At 34.9% G+C, this 22,102-nt stretch overlaps 2 protein-coding genes across 6 annotated transcripts in view; one reads left to right on the plus strand and one right to left on the minus strand.

Moving 5' to 3' along the window:
• Positions 1-869, minus strand: part of LOC123564410 (sphingosine-1-phosphate lyase 1-like) — a 41,885-nt gene extending 41,016 nt beyond the window's left edge. For both annotated transcript variants that reach the window (XR_008369914.1, XM_053537052.1), the window contains exon 1: positions 812-869. Coding sequence is in view for 1 of the 2 variants with exons in the window: in XM_053537052.1 (XP_053393027.1) it covers positions 812-838 (27 nt within the window). In the remaining variant the exon portion in view is untranslated. The remainder of the gene's footprint in view (positions 1-811) is intronic.
• A 26-nt stretch (positions 870-895) lies between these two features.
• Positions 896-22,102, plus strand: part of LOC123564411 (PH and SEC7 domain-containing protein 1-like) — a 123,247-nt gene continuing 102,040 nt past the window's right edge. For all 4 annotated transcript variants that reach the window (XM_045357976.2, XM_045357978.2, XM_045357979.2 and 1 more), the window contains exon 1: positions 896-992. The gene's annotated coding sequence lies outside the window, so the exon portion shown is untranslated. The remainder of the gene's footprint in view (positions 993-22,102) is intronic.

The raw sequence follows: 22,102 nt of genomic DNA on the forward strand, positions 1-22,102 counted from the left end.
AATAAATTTGCATATTTATGAAAATTTACTTTTACCAAGCTTTTAAGTATGATAACTTACATAAATATTTTATTATAACTTATATAAGTTCATGTTCGAATCACAATTGTACTTGCTTGATCACCAAGTACAAAGTACATTTTAATATTTCTGTATCAGTTATATCAATCCAAAATGTGATATTTCTAACGACTATCTATATTCTCTAATTTAATTTGACTGAATCAACAAGAATGTTTACTGTTATCTACGAAATTAACGCAATAAGTGAATAACTATATCAAGGCTAACCCTTCAATAATGTGACTATGTAACAATTAAAAGTATAGCTTAACCTGTTTTGTAAACTAATTAAACCAAACCTTAAGAATACCCTAGACAGATACTTAATTTATTAGCATATATACAAATCATAAATCAATAACTGAATTCAGCCTAGTTTTTGACCTCTTGTTATGAAACAAGAGGCTAGCATACTTGATACATGTAATGAAATACTTTACAGTTTTATTAAACATGTAAATATTATAACACTTGTAACAGGCAACATAAAAAATTATAAAATATCATAAAAACTTCCTTGGTGGCCTTGACATGCCTATTATAATCAGCTGTTTAGTTGTTTGTTTTGTTTGTCATATCAAAATTCGACAAAACAGAGCAAAAATCGTTTTCTAATAGGCAAATTTGACGCAAGATTACTTGAAATATCACCTTAATTAACAAGAGGTGTTAAGAAATATCTTAACAAATGACAGAATGGGAACTAACGGCGTTAGTAAAGCAAAACAATAAATGTTTAAATTTTTACCTTAACAACTCTCGTGACGTCCTCCATTTTGTAAGTGCGAGTAATTCTCGGGAATTCTCGCGACGGAAGCTATTCAATTGCATGATGTCACATGACTTAATCCGAGACTATCAACAGGAAGTGAGTCTAGTTCATAGATGAATAATAAATTCCAGAAATTTTATATGATTTCTGCATGAATGTAAGTTTAGTCATTGCTCTTTATGTACAAGTAGCTTTCTTTGTGTTATCTTTGTTACTGCTTGATTGTTTAGAAGAATGTTTTTGAATAAATCACCGTTTCCGATGAAAATTATTCAGCTTCTTGTAACATACACTGGTAATACTATACTATTACTTTGTGCTGTAGTCTCATTCAGTTATACAGTACTGCTCTGGTATCCCGAATCATTTAAAAATGTCGGTCACTCAGTTTGACTGTATATGTATTATAGTTGATGACAACAAATGTATACTATGATAAAAAATAGAAAACTTATTTTAGAAACTGTATTGTGCACATCACTCTAGCCTGGTTTCAGGGTATATTTATATACTGAAGGTGCCCAAAACGAACAAAACTAAAGAAAACAACTCGCCTCAGTTTTTAGCTCAACTATACGAAGTATATGAAGAGCTGTCGTACTCACCCTGGTGTCGGCGTCGTTCCACGTCCCCATCTATTTTAAAGTTTTTTTACACTTTATCTTTTTTCTCATTATCTCTGTTATTACTTGATGGATTTGCTTTATACTTAAAATAAGTATTCCTCATCATCACCCACATCATATGGCACAAGGGACATAGCTCTCACACCAATATTTCATGAATTATCCCCCTCCCCCTTTTTACTTAGAATTTTGGGTTAAAGTTTTGATGCACTTCCACCCTATCTCAGTTATTCCTATATGGATATGATTCAAACTGAAATTAGTTCTTCCACATCATCTCCCACATCATAAGACACAAGGCCCACAACTCTGGTACCAATATTTAATGAATTATCCCTCCTTTTACTTAGAATCTCAGGTTAAAGTTTTGATGCACTTTCAATTTATCTCAATTATTACTAAATGGATTTGATTCAAACTTAAAATATTGTTCAACATCATCACTCACAACATATGACACAAGGGCCATAACTCTTGCACCAACATTTCATGAATTATTCCCCCTTTTTTTCTTAGAATTTCAGGTTATTACTAAATGGATTTGATTCAAACTTAAAATAGTTGTTCAACATCATCACTCACAACATATGACACAAGGGCCATAACTCTTGCACCAACATTTCATGAATTATTCCCCCTTTTTAATTTTACTTAGAATTTCAGGTTAAAGTTTTGATACACTTTCACTCTATCTCAGTTATTACTAAATGGATTTGATTCAAACTTAAAATAGTTGTTCCACCTTATCACCCACATCATATGACACAAGATGCATAACTCTTGCACCAATATTTTATGAATTATGCCCCCTTTTTGCTTATAATTATACTTATATAGTGTTTTGATACACTTCATCTTTACCTCTCTTATCACTTAATATTTCTGACACAGACTCAAGCTATTGTGCAATATCTTCATCCACCATTGGAGTCATTAAACACTCCAGTGACAGCTCCAGTTTCCTCAGATGTGCCTAGTTTCACTATCCAGCATCGAAATAGTCTGGCGCGCTTTCTCCTGTGACAGCTCTTGTTTATTTCTTTGCTGCTTCCTACATCCTTCTTCATTATTCTAATGAATTGAAAACTTTAATTATCTGGTTATTGTTTATTAATTCCCGCTGAGTATGATGCCATGTTGAAATCTGACAAATCAAAGTTTTGTCCCATGGTACCGGTGTAACCATAAAAAAGTGTCTGCTATGGAAAGCCTGATATGATGTGATATCATTACACAATTATGTTAAAATCTCCCATTACTTCAGTTAAGTTTATAGTCTATGATTTCAGACAAATTTCAAAAGTTTTTTTTTCAACACAAAAAGAACACTGTCAGAACAATCTAACATTTAGATTGCATATTACCAAAGATATACTTTTTACAATTGATATCTAGATCTATTTTAAGTTTAAAATTTTGGCAAGAATTTCACCAACTACCATATTAAAGAGTAGCAAAGTTACCTTGTGAGAATATACAGGTTTTTTTTCTGGTCAATTTGTGGCCGAACATCCCAATGAAAATTTAAAATTGTATGGTTTTTTCCCAAATTTTACTCTAAAATTCCCAATTGGAAGTTGGGAAAAAATGTCTGAAAATGATACGGAACGTAGGTTCCGAAATCCATTAGGAGATGTAAATGATTTTTGTTTCGTAAACAGTCAATTGTAGTTACTATCCCTTAAACGCATGATAAATGCTGATCATAAACATGCCATCTACAATTGTAAGTATTATATATATGTACAAAGAAAATCAATAAAAGTGTCGCTAAAAGTATGCCCAAATTTAAGGTTTTTTTGTCAGACAAAATTTAAAACTACAGATTTGTTTACCGCTCAGATATCACACCTACACCGGCTACATCTAGTCAATTTGAAACAGAAAGTAAAACTAAAAGTATGGAAAGCCTCAGTAACTGGAATCTGCATGACTGATTCAGATAACGATCTACTTAGTGATAATGAAACACGCGACAGTCACACAGTCATGTCTGTTGTATTGCAAGCTCAGCCAGAGATAAATATTTCCTTGTAAAAGATTTTTTTTTTTGGTTTTTAATGAATGAATATTAATACCTTTACTATCTCTTACCATAAAACTTGCCTAAAAAGTAATCCCAAAATAAAAAGAAATCCCAAAATTACGACGAATTTTTCCCAATTGTAAAGGCCCCGGCCCCATTCCCAAAATAGTGGGAAAAAACACTGATATACATTAAAATCTTTTTTAAATGACAGACCCATAATTATATCAAATGCACAGATTGTACTGGAGCTTAATTGGGTATCATTATATTTTGCATATTGCTGTAATTCCATTATTTTTGCCTTAACGGCTAGCTATACTTTCATTTCTAAGAAATGTCCTAAATATAGAAGTAACCTGGCTTCCAGTTTGGTGATGTCATAAGCAATCTGTCAGACAGTATTTTCTCTAAAAATTCCAGATAATAAACACTATTTACAGGAAATATAGAGTGTTTTTGACACAGGGTAAAAAGTTATGTTTTAAATGGTTTTGTATAAAAAGGTAAATAACTCATCAGTAATCCTGACATCTTCACAAAAAAATTGTGTGATACGGAAGAGTGGCTTCCGGTTTGCTTCAGTAATTATGTCAATGCTAACATAAAAGTCTCTCTAGAAAACTGTTTACCCCAGTATCATGGAAGCCCTGGTACCATGAGAAAGGAGTACATAGCGTAGGTTATGACATTTACCTATTTTCTAGCAAAAAACACAAATATGAATATCACTAGCTTTTGCAGATAAGTTGGTTTTAATGATGGATAAATATGGCAGGTGAATGTATTTTCGATGTCATCAATAAGTTTTCCAGTGAGTTTTACTGTTTATTGCCTATTTTTAAAACTGGAAACAACAAGTGAGACAGGAACCCATATAACATACTCTTTCAGTTGCAAACACTTGTTCTGTGCAATTCTTTGCCATTTAATGTAAACACTTGTGCAGTTTGATGAGCAGCTGCTGTTTTTTTTTTAGAAGTTCGATAAGAAATGGTAGAATTTTGTACAAAATGACCGCTTTTACGTGGTCAGAATCACATTAAAGGAATGGGACACACCATAATACATAGCAGTTTGTATCCACTGTCCATTGCGTTGGATATATTTTGATTGGTTAGTTCATATGCCTGGGTTGGTGTTTAAAGGCACATCTGACAGTTTCCTTTATGTATATAGGCAAAAATTTTCCTGCGGACAGAATTTCTTTTAACTTTTAAAAAATTCAGTCCATGGGAAAGACCAGGACTTTGAGGTATCATTTTGTCATGTTCATACTCAAGGACATTTGCCAGTGTCTATATTGACATGGTGCAAAATTTTCTTACAGACAGAATTTCTTCTTTAAACTGTGTTTACTGACAGAGAATCAAATCGAAAACAGAAATATGAAATAAAGCAAATCATAGGTACCCAGCCTTGGTCATGAATTGTCTGCCCTTGAAAGTCGGAAAATACTGAAAAATATAGACATTATGTGAAACATGCAAAAAGTAATAGAGAACAACATTAATTTTGCACATTTTCCAGAAATTAATTGAATAAGATACAGTTGAATCTTTATATCTGGCTATCTCTATATTTTCAAGTCCCGTCTCGAAAACACATGCACGAAATATCATTTTAAGTAAAAAATATCTGAAGTTAAACAAGTAATAGAAAGAGTAGGGGTTCACGAGAATAACCTCATTATTCGAGTGGCTCCTACGCTTTCTGTTTTGTATCATGGTCCGCCAATATGAACAACGCATTCGGCTACTAATTTTGATTGACAAGTTAACATTCCATTTTAAGCGTTGGTACTATCACGTGACAAGCGTACTCTAACTGAAATAGAGAACAGTTTCAGAAAGTTCAACATTTCCCTGCAGTATTCTATATGTAGGTGGGACCTAAGACATGTTCTCTAACTTAGTTAGAGTCAGTTGAAGAATATTACAGATACACTGGGACCCCGTTATAACGCTGTCATCGGGGTCCAAGGTTCGAGACCCGCGGATCTAGCGGGGTTAAATTTATAACGCGGGTTGATCGTATCAGCGGTAAATGCAATACCCCACCCATCGGTAATGTATTAGACGTATTTTGGACGCTGTTTTATGTTAATAAGAAATAAGAATCGTATAAACGGGACATTTATTTACCTTAAATGCTACTGAAAAATACATTAAAAGAATTATAACGCTGTGTCATCTTCTCATTTTGTCGTGATTCTAAAAGAAAGTTGAAATTGTTTATCCCGGAAGTAAACATGTATAACGCTGTGTGAGGAATGCGCTGTCATGAGAATTACATACGCACTGCAATTGCACTGGGGGTTTATGTAACTAAAAGAGAAAAACGGGGACAGTCTTAAAAAAAATAATTTTGAATACATGAAGAAAATCGATAAATAAGATAGAAAATTGTTAAATCGCCGTCGTTAATATACGATATTAAAAAGGGAGAACATTCTCAATATGGCTTTCAGTGCGTCGAATCTTCGCAAATTCCGACGAACCAAGAATGATCATTATGAAAAACGACTGCATTTTATTACAAAACTGGGCCTGTTGTTCGGTTTTTATTCACTCGAGTGTTAATGTCATCCACTTAATTGGTGCAAACTTAAACGGTTTGATAGTTGACAGACCGATCTTCCACGCTTGTTAATGCAAACAATCTAATTTTGACACGGTACTGATTGCCTAATTGTCACAGGTCTACATGTATTGAAACTTTAACAAAGGCGATACGCAAACAAGTAAGCTAGCAGACGATTATTGATAAAAATCAATAATCGTCACAGTTGTCATGGAAAGGTGTTAATGTACACGTACATGTAGTTTTAACGCTGGTTATGATCAAATTAAATAACATCCGCGGATTTTTTTTTTTTTTTTTTTTTTGATTTTTGATTTTTTTTACCCTCTAAAATTTGGGAGCCAAGACGATACAGCGTTATAACGAATACCGCAGTATATCGAGAAGCGTTATAACGGGTTTCGAGTGTAGAAGTTAACAGTTATAATGACTCTGCAGGTAAACCATGATACAATTATAATTAAAGAACCTGTTGTTGCTTCACTTTGAGGGGGTATGTTAAATACCAAGTTTGATGTTGCACACATTTTTAGCTCGACTTTTTGAAGAAAAAGTAGAGCTATTGCACTCGTGCCGGCATCGCCATTGGTTAAAGTTTTTGATAAAGTCAAATATCTCTGTTACTATCAAAGCTTTTGACAAACTTAAAATAGTTATTTACTATCAAAGTCTACATCAGGAGAAATAATCCCCATAACTCTAATTTGAATTTTGACAGAGTTATGCCCCTTTTTAACTTAAATTTTTTGGTTAAAGTTTTTGATAAAGTTTTTACTGGCAAAGCTCTAATTCAGAGTCAAGCACTGAGAAAAGTCAAGCATGCTGTCTTACAGACAGCTCTTGAGTACTTTTACAATACATTACTACAGTTGAACTTGTTTATTGTACCCCCCGACAACAAAGTTGTAAGGGGGGGTATACTGGTTTCAGGTTGTCTGTCTGTCTGTCTGTCTGTCTGTCCGTCTGTCCGTAGACGCAATCTTGTGCGCACCATCTCTCCTTATCCCCTTGACACAATTTAATGAAACTTCACACAAGTGATCAGTACCAACAGTAGTTGTGCATGGGGCATGTTAGGTTCTTTTAGAAAAAAAATTTGCAGAGTTATGGAACTTTGTTTTTTTGTTACTATACTATATACATAGCCACAATCTTGTGCGCACCATCTCTCCTCATCCCCTTGACAAAATTTAATGAAACTTCACACAAGTGATCAGTAACAACAGTAGTTGTGCATGGGGCATGTTAGATTATTTCAGAAAAAAATTTTGCAGAGTTATGGGACTTTGTTTTTTTTTGTTACTATACTATATACATAGACACAATCTTGTGCACACCATCTCTCCTCATCCCCTTGACACAATTTAATGAAACTTCACACAAGTGATCAGTAACAACAGTAGTTGTGCATGGGGCATGTTAGGTTCTTTCAGCGACAAAAATTGCAGAGTTATGGGACTTTGTTTCTTGTTAACATACTATGTACATACAGTCTGCATATGCAATCTTGTGCGTGCCTAATCTACCAAACCCTTGCACACAATTTAATGAAACTTCACACAAGTGATCAGTACCAACCCTAGTTGTGCATGGTGCATGTTACATTCTTTTAGATAAATATTCTGCATAGTTATGGGACTTTGTTTTTTGTTACTATACTGTATACATACAATCTATATACATACAGTCCACATAATTATGCAATCTTGTGTGCGTCAAATTGCAATGTACTGTGTCAGTGCATGCGGGGGGTACATTCATCACCTTTAGTGATAGCTCTAGTTAAAGTTGTATTTGTTTGATTTTAATTGTTTTTAGATTTAAATCTAACCTTATGTGTCCCTGTTTTTAGAAGACTCCTTGAAAAGAGATGAAGCAATCATAATGTAAAAATAGTAGAGGCCAGGAAAAAGCTGCATTTATACTTCTTTCAAAATTTCTTCAGCTGTGGGAAAGAACATCACTCCCATACTACCCTCTGCTTCAGTGTTTCGAACTGCACAAAACATCTAGTTATGCCATCACTCGGTTATTGAATACATGTGTCAGTGTGTAGTGTGGTCAGCAGGGGTGGCAAAATCTGATTTTGACTTACTTGTCTGTTTTTTTTGCAAAGGGCTATTTTCTGCTTGTCAGTTTAATGGTTATATAGCAATATATGGTGAAATTCTGTTTGCCCATTTGGGCTCTCTTAAAGACAGGGCAAGTTGGAAAATTGATTTTGCCACACACACAGTCTAAGCAAGAACTTTAGATTGCTTTAAAAATTGCAGTGATTAATTTAGGTGATTATTAGAGCATATCACCCAAAATTGTCTTCGTATTACTGTGTATAGCAATTTTCATTTTTGCTTTGTAATTTATTTTGTCATGTTTAAGATTTTAGGAGCACATACAAGATTGTGCCCATATTCACTGAAGTTTCGCGTCTGAAAGCTAGACTTTAGAACATACAGTATTAATCTTTATAGGCAGTATACCAGTATAGTGTTGAGAATTAGCCGAGCTGATTGTCTCATTTGCAGTTACTTTTAGACAAAGTTTCTTTGCATTCGAAGTTTATCGAAGAATGAAGGAGTATAATGAAAATTTAGCAACTCGAAGTGTAATTTTAAATTTCATACTTTAAAAAAAACATTGATGTTTTACCATCAGGTAAACAGTCATTGTGAAAGAGTTTCAAGACTTGATTGACATTTGGTAAGACGACCAAGGCTAACCAGTCTGACAAAATGGAAACTTGTCTGACCAAAAACAGGTCTTAAAAAGCAAACAAATTAGATATGTTATTTAATACCTGTTAAATCTCTCATTCTGGCAAAATATAACAGTTGTATTTTGCCAGAATGAGAGATTAAACAGGTGCGCAAGAAAACTGCGTTGGAAAAAAACACTTTGGCGGTAGTAAAAACCAACCCACTCCTTACGTATCGGACATATGGTTTAACACCCTGACCCCCATGTCAGACCTAGCCATTTTTTGTCAGACACATCCGATTGTCCGTGACTGGGTGAAGTGGCAACCTCAAGAAAATGTTTTGTATTTAATAGGGTAAAATATTTGCATTGTGCAGGGCTCCAGATAATTATGTCTCCCACCACACAGTGGTGTGGGAGACATATTGATTTACTTCAGTCTGTGTGTGTGTCTGTCTGTCACAAAGCTTGTCCGCACTCTAAGTCAAACATTTCTCATCTGATTTTCACCAAACTTGAACAAAATGTGTTTGACCATTAGACCTCGGCCAAGTTCGATAACTAGCCAAATCGGTCCAGGCGTCTTTGAGTTATGGCCCTTGAATTACCAAAAATCGGTCTTTTTACTCTTGTCCGCACTAATTCGAATATATCTCATTCAATCTTCACCAAACTTAAACAAAATGTGTTTGACCATGAGACCTCGGCCAAGTTGGATAACTAGCCGAATCGGTTTAGGCATTTTGGAGTTACGGCCCTTGAATTATCGAAAAATTGGCCTTTTTACTCTTGTCCGCACTCTAAGTCGAACATTTCTCATCTGATCTTCACCAAACTTGAACAAAATGTGTTTGACCATGAGACATCGGCCAAGTTCGATAACTAGCCAAATCGGTCCAGGCATTTTAGAGTTACGGCCCTTGAGTTACCGAAAAAATCCGTCTGTTTACTCTTGTCCGCTCTCTAAAGTCGAACATTTCTCATCCGATCTTCACCAAACTTGAACAAAATGTGTTTGGCCATAAGACCTTACCCAAGTTCGATAACTAGCCAAATCCGCCCAGGCACTTTTGATTTATGGCCCTTGAATTACTGATTGGATCCACTCGTCTAAAACATCTAGAGAAACTAACATTTTTCAGAGGGGCAGTTGTGGGAGACATGCGCTTTTCTCAAAAGCATCTCTAGTTTTTTTGGCCTATGAGTATTTACTCATCATATTTTTTTGTGAGTGAGTAAAATCTGAAATTGACTAGGAGTAATTTTACTCCTGAAAATTTGTAAAGCTGAAAAAAACAACAACAGAAATCAATTTTATAACATACACCCTTGAATTTGTTTGCAGTTCAGCATTCAAGTTTTTGCTTCTCTTTTCTCCCTTGGCTTGCTTTGGCTTCACACTTGCTACTGAATCCAATAGAATATTCAATATACATTTAACTATGTTTTGGGGATCATTTTTGTTGGTTTATAGAATGCGTAGTGTTTGTTCACTTTTTACATTCTTAGAAAGAGACATTGTCACATTTTTGTTGTTCACTACGCACCAGAAGTTGATATTTTAAATCAACACAGCTTTAAAATACAATACCATACCATCAATATTAATTCCAACTGTATGAAATTTTCCGCACGCATTGAGTGTATAATGTTTATAGAGCACCATTCAATGCGTGCTCTGTTACATAAAGCATCCAGACGATTCAGATTTTGTGTACACCAGTAAAAAGTCATTGCGTGCATTTCTGTAATTTCATATACGTTTTTATACGCTTAAAAATTATCAAACATGCGTAATATGCATTATTTCAAAGCGTAATTTAAGCTAATACGCATCTTATCTGGATCCCTGATTGTGTCACAAATTAAATATTTTCATGTTGTTGTTTTTTAAGCTGAGTTAAAACAATTGAAGTTTTATAAAATGGTAAATATAGTTAATGAAACAGAATTCAAATATGATAAATAAATACAAGAATTGTTACATAATTTTCATATGTGATATTTTAAATAAATGTTTCCTTAAGAGAAAGTGTTCTAGATTCTTGTGAGGGAAAATTTAAAATTAATGGACAGCTGGATAATGATAGTTATTGGCAGCAGCAGAATTCATGAGCCATGTCAGTGTAGTGAATGGAAGTGGTAAGGGAAATAAAGGAGGTGGAACAGTGTGTTGATTATCTCAGTAGACAATCACTGGTTTCTAATTGACACTTGATGTGTATTGATCACATCTCCTATCCTGCTGGCAAAATTTGTCTTCCTTGGACTGCAGACAGATGGCAAAAATCTTTAACTGTAAAATAGATATAAAAGATAATTGTGTGATAAGCATCTTTCTCTGTATATATGATTTGGACATAGCATTTTGAAGAATTGGATTGTGGGTAGGTTTGTTTAGCTAACTTTGATATGTGTTGTATTTGCTGTCTAAAGCAAGAACATGACTAAAATTAATTGATTTTACAAAAAAACAAAAAGTATGTCTTCATAGTTATGATAATTTAAAATTTCATCTATATGCCTTTCATTATCAGATTTAATGTAAACTTGTCATCTAATGAGATATTTGTTAGTTTGTTTAACCTGTTCTTTATCAGCCTGGTGGTGTGATCCCTTTAATTACGTTCTACTTCATAGACCACATTTGATTTTTAGCTCGACTTTTCGAAGAAAAGAAAAAGTAGAGCTATTGCACTTGCCCCAGCATTGCTTTCGCCGTTGGTTATAAGTTTTTGATAAAGTCAAATAACTCTGAAACATTACTATAATAATAATAATAATAACGACTTATTTATAGTGGATAACATATTTGGCTGTGCCAATTTACAATATGGTCCACATATACATGGCTATATACAAAAACAATGAACATGAATAAAATTATGACAAAATAAAACACAGAGTTATATGTTATCAGAAAAATAATATGAGAATGAAATATATACAATACAGGACACTGTATTTGCTAACTGGAATATTTACATTGAAAATGGTCAGAGATGGTAGAGACAGTATTTCTTGACACTTAATTACAATTATGAATTATTGTACTGTCAGAGTATTGCCACTGAAGGTATAATCTTTTAAATTTTTCCAGGGTGTCTGAAGAACATATGTATTTACAGCATTCCCATTCACGCAAAAATCCGCGTAATTCACGCATAAAAGGTCACTTGCATGCAAGTTTTAAAATTCCACAGGTACAATGCACGCGTAAAAATTCTGACAGAAAATACATTGTTTGTCGATAAAGAGCCAAAATTCAAGTAACCAGACATTATTTTTGATCCGTACACGCAAATTACCGCAAAACACACTGCTGACAATTTGCTACATGTCAAGACGAGTCGGCGTCTGCGTCCCGATTTGGTTAAGTTTTTGTATGTAAGCTGGTATCTCAGCAACCACTTATGGGAATGGATTGAAACTTCACACACTTATTCACTGTGATAAACTGACTTACATTGCACAGGTTCCATAACTCTGTTTTGCTTTTTTACAAAATTATGCCCCTTTTTATGCCCCCGAAGGGAGGCATATAGTTTTTGAACCGTCTGTCTGTCGGTCTGTCGGTCTGTCAGTCTGTCGGTCTGTCGGTCTGTCCGCATTTTTCGTGTCCGGTCCATATCTTTGTCATCGATGGATGGATTTTCAAATAACTTGGCATGAATGTGTACCACAGTAAGACGACGTGTCGCGCGCAAGACCCAGGTCCGTAGCTCAAAGGTCAAGGTCACACTTAGACATTAAAGGTTATTGCATTGATGGGCGTGTCCGGTCCATATCTTTGTCATCAATGGATGGATTTTCAAATAACTTGGCATGAATGTGTACCACAGTAAGACGATGTGTCGCGCACAAGACCCAGGTCCATAGCTCAAAGGTCAAGGTCACACTTAGACATTAAGGGATAGTGCATTGATGGGCGTGTCCGGTCCATATCTTTGTCATCGATGGATGGATTTTCAAATAACTTGGCATGAATGTGTACCACAGTAAGACGACGTGTCGCGCGCAAGATCCAGGTCCGTATCTCAAAGGTCAAGGTCACACTTAGACATTAAGGGATAGTGCATTGATGGGCGTGTCTGGTCCATATCTTTGTCATCGATGGATGGATTTTCAAATAACTTGGCATGAATGTGTACCACAGTAAGACGACGTGTCATGCGCAAGACCCAGGTCCGTAGCTCAAAGGTCAAGGTCACACTTAGATGTTGAAGGTCTTTTTTCATGATAGTGCATTGATGGGCGTGTCCGGTCCATATCTTTGTCATTCATGCATGGATTTTAAAATAACTACGCATAAATGTGTGACACAGTAAGACGACGTGTCGCGCGCAAGACCCAGCTCCGTAGGTCAAAGGTCCTAAACTCGAACATCGGCCATAACTATTCATTTAAAGTGCCATCGGGGGCATGTGTCATCCTATGGAGACAGCTCTTGTTTGACTTAAAAATTTTTGGTTAAGGTTTTGTATGTAAGCTGGTATCTCAGTAACCACTTGTGGGAATGGATTGAAACTTCACACACTTATTTATTGTGATAAACTGACTTACATTGCACAGGTTCCATAACTCTATTTTGCTTTTTTTTTACAAAATTATGCCCCTTTTTCGACTTAGAATTTTTTGGTTAAGGTTTTGTATGTAAGCTGGTATCTCAGTGCTCACTAATGGGAATGGATTGAAACTTCACACACTTGTTCACTGTCATGATCGGACATGCACAAAGCAGGTCCCATAACTTTATTTTGCTTTTTTACAAAATTATGCCCCTTTTTTAGCTCACCTGAGCAATGCTCAGGTGAGTTTTTCTGATCGCTCGATGTCCGGCGTCTGTCTGTCGTCTGTCGTCTGTCTGTCGTCTGTCTGTCAACATTTAGCTTGTGTATGCGATAGAGGCTGTATTTTTCAACTGATCTTCATGAAACTTGGTCAGAATGATTACCTTGATGAAATCTAGGCCGAGTTCGAAAATGAGTCATCTGGGGTCAAAAACTAGGTCACTAGGTCAAATCAAAGAAAAACCTTGTGTATGCGATAGAGGCTGTATTTTTCAATTGATCTTCATGAATTTTGGTCAGAATGATAACCTTGATGAAATCTAGGCCGAGTTCGAAAATGGGTCATCTCGGGTCAAAAACTAGGTCACTAGGTCAAATCAAAGAAAAACCTTGTGTATGCGATAGAGGCTGTATTTTTCAACTGATCTTCATGAATATTGGTCAGAATGATTGCCTTGATGAAATCTAGGCCGAGTTCGAAAATGGGTCATCTTGGGTCAAAAACTAGGTCACTAGGTCAAATCAAAGAAAAACCTTGTGTATGCGATAGAGGCTGTATTTTTCAATTATTCTTCATGAATATTGGTCAGAATGATAATCTTGATGAAATCTAGGCCGAGTTCGAAAATGGGTCATCTCGGGTTAAAAACTAGGTCACTAGGTCAAATCAAGAAAAACCTTGTGTATGCGATAGAGGCTGTACTTTTCAATTGATCTTCATGAATATTGGTCAGAATGATTGCCTTGATGAAATCTAGGCCGAGTTCGAAAATGGGTCATCTCGGGTCAAAAACTAGGTCACTAGGTCAAATCAAAGAAAAACCTTGTGTATGCGATAGAGGCGGTATTTTTCAATTGATCTTCATGAATTTTGGTCAGAATGATAACCTTGATGAAATCTAGGCCGAGTTCGAAAATGGGTCATCTCGGGTCAAAAACTAGGTCACTAGGTCAAATCAAGGAAAAACCTTGTGTATGCAATAGAGGCTGTATTTTTCAACTGATCTTCATGAAATTTAGCCAGAATGATTACCTTGATAAAATCTAGGCCGAGTTCGAAAATGGGTCATCTTGGGTCAAAAACTAGGTCACTAGGTCAAATCGAAGAAAAACATTGTGTATGCAATAGAGGATGTAGTTTTCAATTGATCTTCATGAAATTTGGTCAGAGTGATTGCCTTGATGAAATCTAGGTCGAATTTGAATATGGGTTATCTGAGGTCAAAAACTAGGTCACTAGGTCAAATTAAAGAAAAATCTTGTTTATGCGATAGAGACTGTTTTTTTCAATTGATTTTTATGAAATTTGGTCAGGATGATTGCCTTAATGAAATCTAGGTCGAATTTGAATATGGGTCATCTGAGGTCAAAAACTAGGTCACTTGGTCAAATCAAAGAAAAAACTTGTGTATGTGATAGAGGCTGTATTTTTCAATTGATCTTTATGAATTTTGGTCAGAATGATTGCCTTGATAAAATCTAGGTCGAGTTTGAACATGGGTCATCTAGGGTCAAAAACTAGGTCATATCTAAGAAAATGCTTGTTTTTTATCGCAAGAGACCAATTTTTTGGTCCAGTCTTAATGAAAATTGGTCAGAATATTTGTTTCCATGAAATCACTAGGTCAAACATGTTTTACACTGTTATGGTGTGTTTCTTAGGTGAGCGACCTAGGGCCATCTTGGCCCTCTTGTTAACATAGAAATTTTTGGTTTAGTTTCTGTATGTAAGCTGGTATCTCAGTATCCACTAATGGGAAAGGATTGAAACTTCACACACTAGTTCACTGTGTTGATTTGACATGCAGTGCAAAGGGTCAATAACTCAACTTCGCATTTTACAAAATTATGCCCCTTTTTCAAATTAGGAGTTTTGGGTTAAATTCTTATATGTAAGCTGGTATCTCAGTACCCACTAATTGGAATGGATTGAAACTTCATACACTAAGTCTTGTCCACTGTCATGAGCTGATAAGCACTATGCAGGTTCCATAACCCTATTTTACTTTTTTACTAAATCATGCCCCTTATTCGACTTACTTATTCATTCAAGCAACAAGGCTGTTGAATAGTCGAGCGTTGCTGTCCTCTGACAGCTCTTGTTATTCAAGTCCGATACTGTTCATGCTAAATAAGTATTACCCGCCGAGTTTTTATTTTATAACATTTTTTAGCTCACCTGAGCAATGCTCAGGTGAGTTTTTCTGATCGCTCGATGTCCGGCGTCTGTCGTCCGTCGTCTGTCGTCTGTCGTCTGTCGTCTGTCAACATTTAGCTTGTGTATGCGATAGAGGCTGTATTTTTCAATTAATCTTCATGAATATTGGTCAGAATGATAACCTTGATGAAATCTAGGCCGAGTTCGAAAATGGGTCATCTCGGGTCAAAAACTAGGTCACTAGGTCAAATTAAAGAAAAACCTTGTGTATGTGATAGAGACTGTATTTTTCATTTAATCTTCATGAATATTGGTCAGAATGATAACTTTGATGAAATCTAGGTCGAGTTCGAAAATGGGTCATCTCGGGTCAAAAACTAGGTCACTAGGTCAAATCAAAGAAAAACCTTGTGTATGCGATAGAGGTGGTATTTATCAATTAATCTTCATGAATATTGGTCAGAATGATAACCTTGATGAAATCTAAGCCGAGTTCGAAAATGGGTCATCTCGGGTCAAAAACTAGGTCACTAGGTCAAATCAAAGAAAAACCTTGTGTATGCGATAGAGTCTGTATTTTTCAATTCTTCTTCATGAATATTGGTCAGAATGATAACCTTGATGAAATCTAGGCCGAGTTCGAAAATGGGTCATTTCGGGTCAAAAACTAGGTCACTAGGTCAAATCAAAGAAAAACCTTGTGTATGCGATAGAGGCTGTATTTTTCAATTGATCTTCATGAATTTTGGTCAGAATGATTGCCTTGATGAAATCTAGGCCGAGTTCGAAAATGGGTCATCTCGGGTCAAAAACTAGGTCACTAGGTCAAATCAAAGAAAAACCTTGTGTATGCGATAGAGGCGGTATTTTTCAATTGATCTTCATGAATTTTAGTCAGAATGATAACCTTGAAGAAATCTAGGCCAAGTTCGAAAATGGGTCATCTGGGTCAAAAACTAGGTCACTAGGTCATATCACGTAAAAACCTTGTGTATGCGATAGAGGCTGTATTTTTCAATTGATCTTCATGAATTTTGGTCAGAATGATTGCCTTGATGAAATCTAGGCCGAGTTCGAAAATGGGTCATCTGGGGTCAAAAACTAGGTCACTAGGTCAAATCAAAGAAAAACCTTGTGTATGCAATAGAGGCTGTATTTTTCAACTGATCTTCATGAAATTTAGCCAGAATGATTACCTTGATAAAATCTAGGCTGATTTCGAAAATGGGTCATCTGGGGTCAAAAACTAGGTCACTAGGTCAAATCGAAGAAAAACATTGTGTATGCAATAGAGGATGTATTTTTCAATTGATCTTCATGAAATTTGGTCAGAGTGATTGCCTTGATGAAAACTAGGTCGGTTTTGAATATGGGTTATCTGAGGTCAAAAACTAGGTCACTAGGTCAAATTAAAGAAAAATCTTGTGTATGCGATAGAGACTGTTTTTTTCAGTTGATATTTATGAAATTTGGTCAGGTTGATTGCCTTAATGAAATCTAGGTCGAATTTGAATATGGGTCATCTGAGGTCAAAAACTAGGTCACTTGGTCAAATCAAAGGAAAAACTTCTGTATGTGATAGAGGCTGTATTTTTCAGTTGATCTTCATGAATTTTGGTCAGAATGATTGCCTTGATAAAATCTAGGTCGAGTTTGAACATGGGTCATCTAGGGTCAAAAACTAGGTCATATCTAAGAAAATGCTTGTTTTATCGCAAGAGACCAATTTTTTGGTCCAATCTTAATGAAAATTGGTCAGAATATTTGTTTCCATGAAATCACTAGGTCAAACATGTTTTACACTGTTATGGAGTGTTTCTTAGGTGAGCGACCTAGGGCCATCTTGGCCCTCTTGTTTTGTTGCTATAATGTTGCAGCAAGATATAGCAGCAAAAAAATGTTATAAAAACTCAGAGGGTGATACTTATCAGCGTCTGCTTGAATTTTTTAAAGCGTTCTTTTTTTTTTCAGAACTATGGAATAAAGAAAAACTCTTTGCATGGAAAATGATTATCTAAGAAAATAAATGGTCACATCAATAGTTTTTATCCATATTGAAACAAGAAAATTATAGCCATCTTTTCAAATTGCTTCACAAGCTTGCTGGGTGTGGGGTGGGGGGCGTATACTGAGTTAGAAATGATGTTCATAAATTTTTATTTTTCAACTAGAAGCTAGTCTCTCCATTTTTCTATAAGGAGAAGTGACTTTTAGCTGTATCCCTGTGGTGCATGTGTAAAACAAACCACTGTCATTAACACAGGCTGAATAAAAGTGTCACTTCCCATATACTTCTTTATAATTTTGTTTCAGTTGGAACATTTTTTTTCAATTTGTATGGTTTGTACCCAACTTTTTTTATCATGTACCCACATTTTATAAAGTATGTGGGTACATGTACCCACTTTTCAAAAAGTCAGTGGGAATGCTGATTTAGGTATGTTATTCCAGATGACTGGTCCAGAGTAGTGCAAGGATTTGTGAAAAAATTCCTTTTTTGGCATAGGTACTACTAGTTCATCATTTTGTTTAGATGTAAGTTCATGATCAGATGTATGCTTTTGAGTAAATTTTGAAGTAAGGTAATTAGGACATTGATCATTAGTTGATTTATATACTAGGATTGCTTTTTTGTATTTAATTTGGTCAGAAAAAGTCTATCAAAGCTATTGACTTGAAACTTAAAATATTTTTTTACTATCAAAGTCTACACCGGGAGAAACAATCTCCATAACTCTGATTGAATTTTGACAGAGTTATGCCCCTTTTTAACTTAGAATTTTTTGGTTAAAATTTTATGTGACGTCCAGTATCTCTGTTACTTTCAAAGCTATTGACTTGAAACTTGAATAGTTATTTACTATCAAAGGCTGCACCAGAAGAAACAGTCCCCATAACACTGATTTGAATTTTGACAGAGTTATGCCCCTTTTACTGGTAAAGCTCTAATTCAGAGTCAAGCACTGAGAAAAGTTGAGTGTGCTGTCTTACAGACAGCTCTTGTTATTCTTAGTCAGATTCTGTCTTGGAAGTGATAATGAATTTTTGTACAAAAATAGTTTTGGTAATTATAGGGCAGCAGATTCTACTGAACTTGGTATGTGAATTCAAATTTGGTTGTAAGTGTGTATTTATGTGAACTTTATCTTAAATTTGTCAAGTAAGGAACAGTGGTATTCTGGTGAGTGATCTAGTTTTGTTCCTTTATGGTACTCTTCCTTTGTTTTTGGAATGCTTCCAGAGAACATGTTCTGCTGCTTGCTTTGAAATTTTATGTTTATTACCTATATAAAACTTTGTTTGTTCGGAACTTGTTGAAAGTGTTTTAATAATTAACTAGCAGTATAACTCAGATGCTGGATACAGAAGAATAATTTGATAATAAAACATCATAATGTTGTGCAAAACCATAAAACATTATTCATTATTTACAGTAACAGGTATATGGAACTATTGTTGAACTGATTCCATTTATTCTGTGCCCATCTTTGCGAAACTAACGAATCATTAGATATTGACTTAACTCTGGAAAATATTTATCAGGTATATTTAACTTGGCTAAATTTATTCACTGAAATATGTATGTAAAGTTTCAATCATGATTAAATGTTATTGAGTAACAGATGTTTGTTATAAAAATCATACTTTATTTATCAAAATAATACGTATTAAAACTTAATATACACTACTGTTCAAGTTTATTGAATCTTTACATAGATTCTAGTCATTATTTGTTCTTATTATATGCCTAACTATAGATAGTAACAAAACGCCTCCTCCTCCCCACCCCCCCCCCCTCCTGTCCCAGGGATAAGCACCCTGTGACATTGAAATTATATAGCAGTGTCATTATGGCAGATGGAGGTGCTGAATCAAATTTTGCTCGTTGACATTGCTGGAAAAAAAAAAAACAGCCAACGAAATGATGGAAAAAATGTAAAATGAAAATACCATGATTGATCAATGAAGCCAAGGTATATCAAAAAGGTCAATAAATAGTGGCTGGGTGTTCCTTCTAAAAAAGGTCAATAAATAGTGGCTGGGTGTTCCTTCTAAAGAAGGTCAATAAATAGTGGCTGGGTGTTCCTTCTTAAAAGGTCAATAAATAGTGGCTGGGTGTTCCTTCTAAAAAAGGTCAATAAATAGTGGCTGGGTGTTCCTTCTAATTATATTAACGCATGCACCTAGTTTCACAATTATGACACAAGATGTGCCAGCGCTATAGCAAGAATGCACAGCCAAACCATATATATTAACTTCTAAATATTACTGAATATGAACTTCAGACATAAAGTATCTTTTATACCGTGTTCAGACTACGTTTTTAATCCTACATTAACTTGGGTTTATTTTTTAAACTCGTTTGCGTCCACACTATATGTGGTGTAAAACGTGAATTTTGTAAAGGTCAAGTGGTTTCTGTAATGTAGCATTAAAACTACCTCAGGAGGTGGTTTTAATACTACATTAAAAAGTAATGCTACATTATTTTACAAATGTGAACGCAAATGTGGGTTATAACTGGTTTTACAATCCTAAATCCACAGGTCTTACCTTTTGGAGCAAGAATACCACGTGTTTCTCTTTTGTTTCAAACAATTGATGCTGTGGCTGGCAAAAGTAATTGGACTGTTGATGAAACAAAAACATTAAATTGTGATATGGAGTCATGCTGATGCTCAAAATGGACAATAGATGGAATGAACAGAAATTCTTAGATGAACACAAGTTTAAATATTGATGACCCCTTCTTGTTTCTGTTAGCCTCAATTCTTTGTAACCTTTTTTTTTTCCTTATTGCAAGATATTTGTTAACTTCCAACATTGCCTGTATATATTTAAACCACATTTCTTTGCCTAGTGTGGACGCAAACTAGATTATATTTTGATGGGTTTTGAATGTCAAATACCAATTATAGCCAATTAGTGCCTGATAAAAATAAAACCGTTCTGCTAGTGTGAACACGGTATTATTGAAGAACCTTCCAATGGTTTCAGCTGTTGTTTAAAAGCATAATATAATATTGTAAAAGTATTATCAATTTATCATCTAACAAATTTTGGTAAATCCCTTTATCATCAAGTCTCCGTCTTCAATTTACATTTACTGTAGATTCTTACAACTTATGTTGACTCCACATTATGACTGCTTACTGAGTAGGGGCATATTCCAGCCAGCTATCACACTTTAGCATTTTAACCAGCAACCTCTAATTAGGAGTCCCCTACACAAAAGTACCACCCTTGGATTGCATTGACTGTTTATTAGTGCAAGACGATTGCTCTAGGTAAGTCTCCTGAAAAGGTCATTCTAAGGGAATGATTAACACAGTGGAAACCATTATTACATTTTTTTCTCCCAATATGACTGGTGATTATGTAGAATTAGATGATTTAATAGACTCATAAACACACAATATATTAATTTATCTGGACCTGTGGGGGTAACACTTGCCTGTGTCAAATTGCCATCTGGGACAGAGACTTCACCACAATCATTTAATGCAGTTCTGACATATCCTATCTCCAGCATCATAATACTAGAAATCAATACAGAGCACAGTATACTTTCTGTTACGGTCAGTCAAGCAGCATTTGACTGTGGAGTTGTCAGGTGGATTGTCCTAGAAGTGTAATGTAACTAATTTGTCATATTTTTTTTTTTTTTGATTATTTTTGGTAAAGTTGTCATTGTGAAATTACAGTATAGCAACTTTTCAATTCGGAAAAGTACATAATGAAATTGAATGTGAAAAGTACAGACAAATCTCAGACCAAAAGATACTGATGTCCTGATAACTCGTGATTGAGGTATTGGTACCAGTTCATTGGAGATTGGAGTTTGATTAAGAACTAGGACTTGTGTCATATACGTGGATTATTTCCTGTCTAATTCTCCAGTATAAGGATAAGTGGAAAGTACTCCAATTTCAGAGGAAGCCTGAATGCTTTCTATGATCAGTTTTAGATCATATTTCATTGCTTATCTCTAATGCAAGTTGCATTGATTTGCATAACCAATTATTTGTAAATGGATTTGTGTTCATTGTACAGGTAAGAACTTTATTAGAATACACATAGCAGTATTTTATTTAAGTAAGCAGTTCTGATGTTTGATATTAGATAAAGGATTTGCAACTGAAAGTTGTACAAAAGTTCTTCATGTTTTCAGATTCATGAAATGTTTAGTATTGCCTTTAATGATTTGGGAGTGCATTTATAGTTTGCAGAGTTCAAGTGGGCACATACTTATTGAAAGCACTAGTAGGAAAGTTTAATTGTGACCTTACCTACTATTCAAGCATGTTTTTTAAAATTAATTCCGTACTATATAATGAGACGGATTTTGCTGCACTTTGTTTAATCATTTGATTAACCATATTTTAT

Source organism: Mercenaria mercenaria, chromosome 2 (genome assembly GCF_021730395.1).
Source record: "Mercenaria mercenaria strain notata chromosome 2, MADL_Memer_1, whole genome shotgun sequence".
Lineage (NCBI taxonomy): Eukaryota > Metazoa > Mollusca > Bivalvia > Venerida > Veneridae > Mercenaria > Mercenaria mercenaria.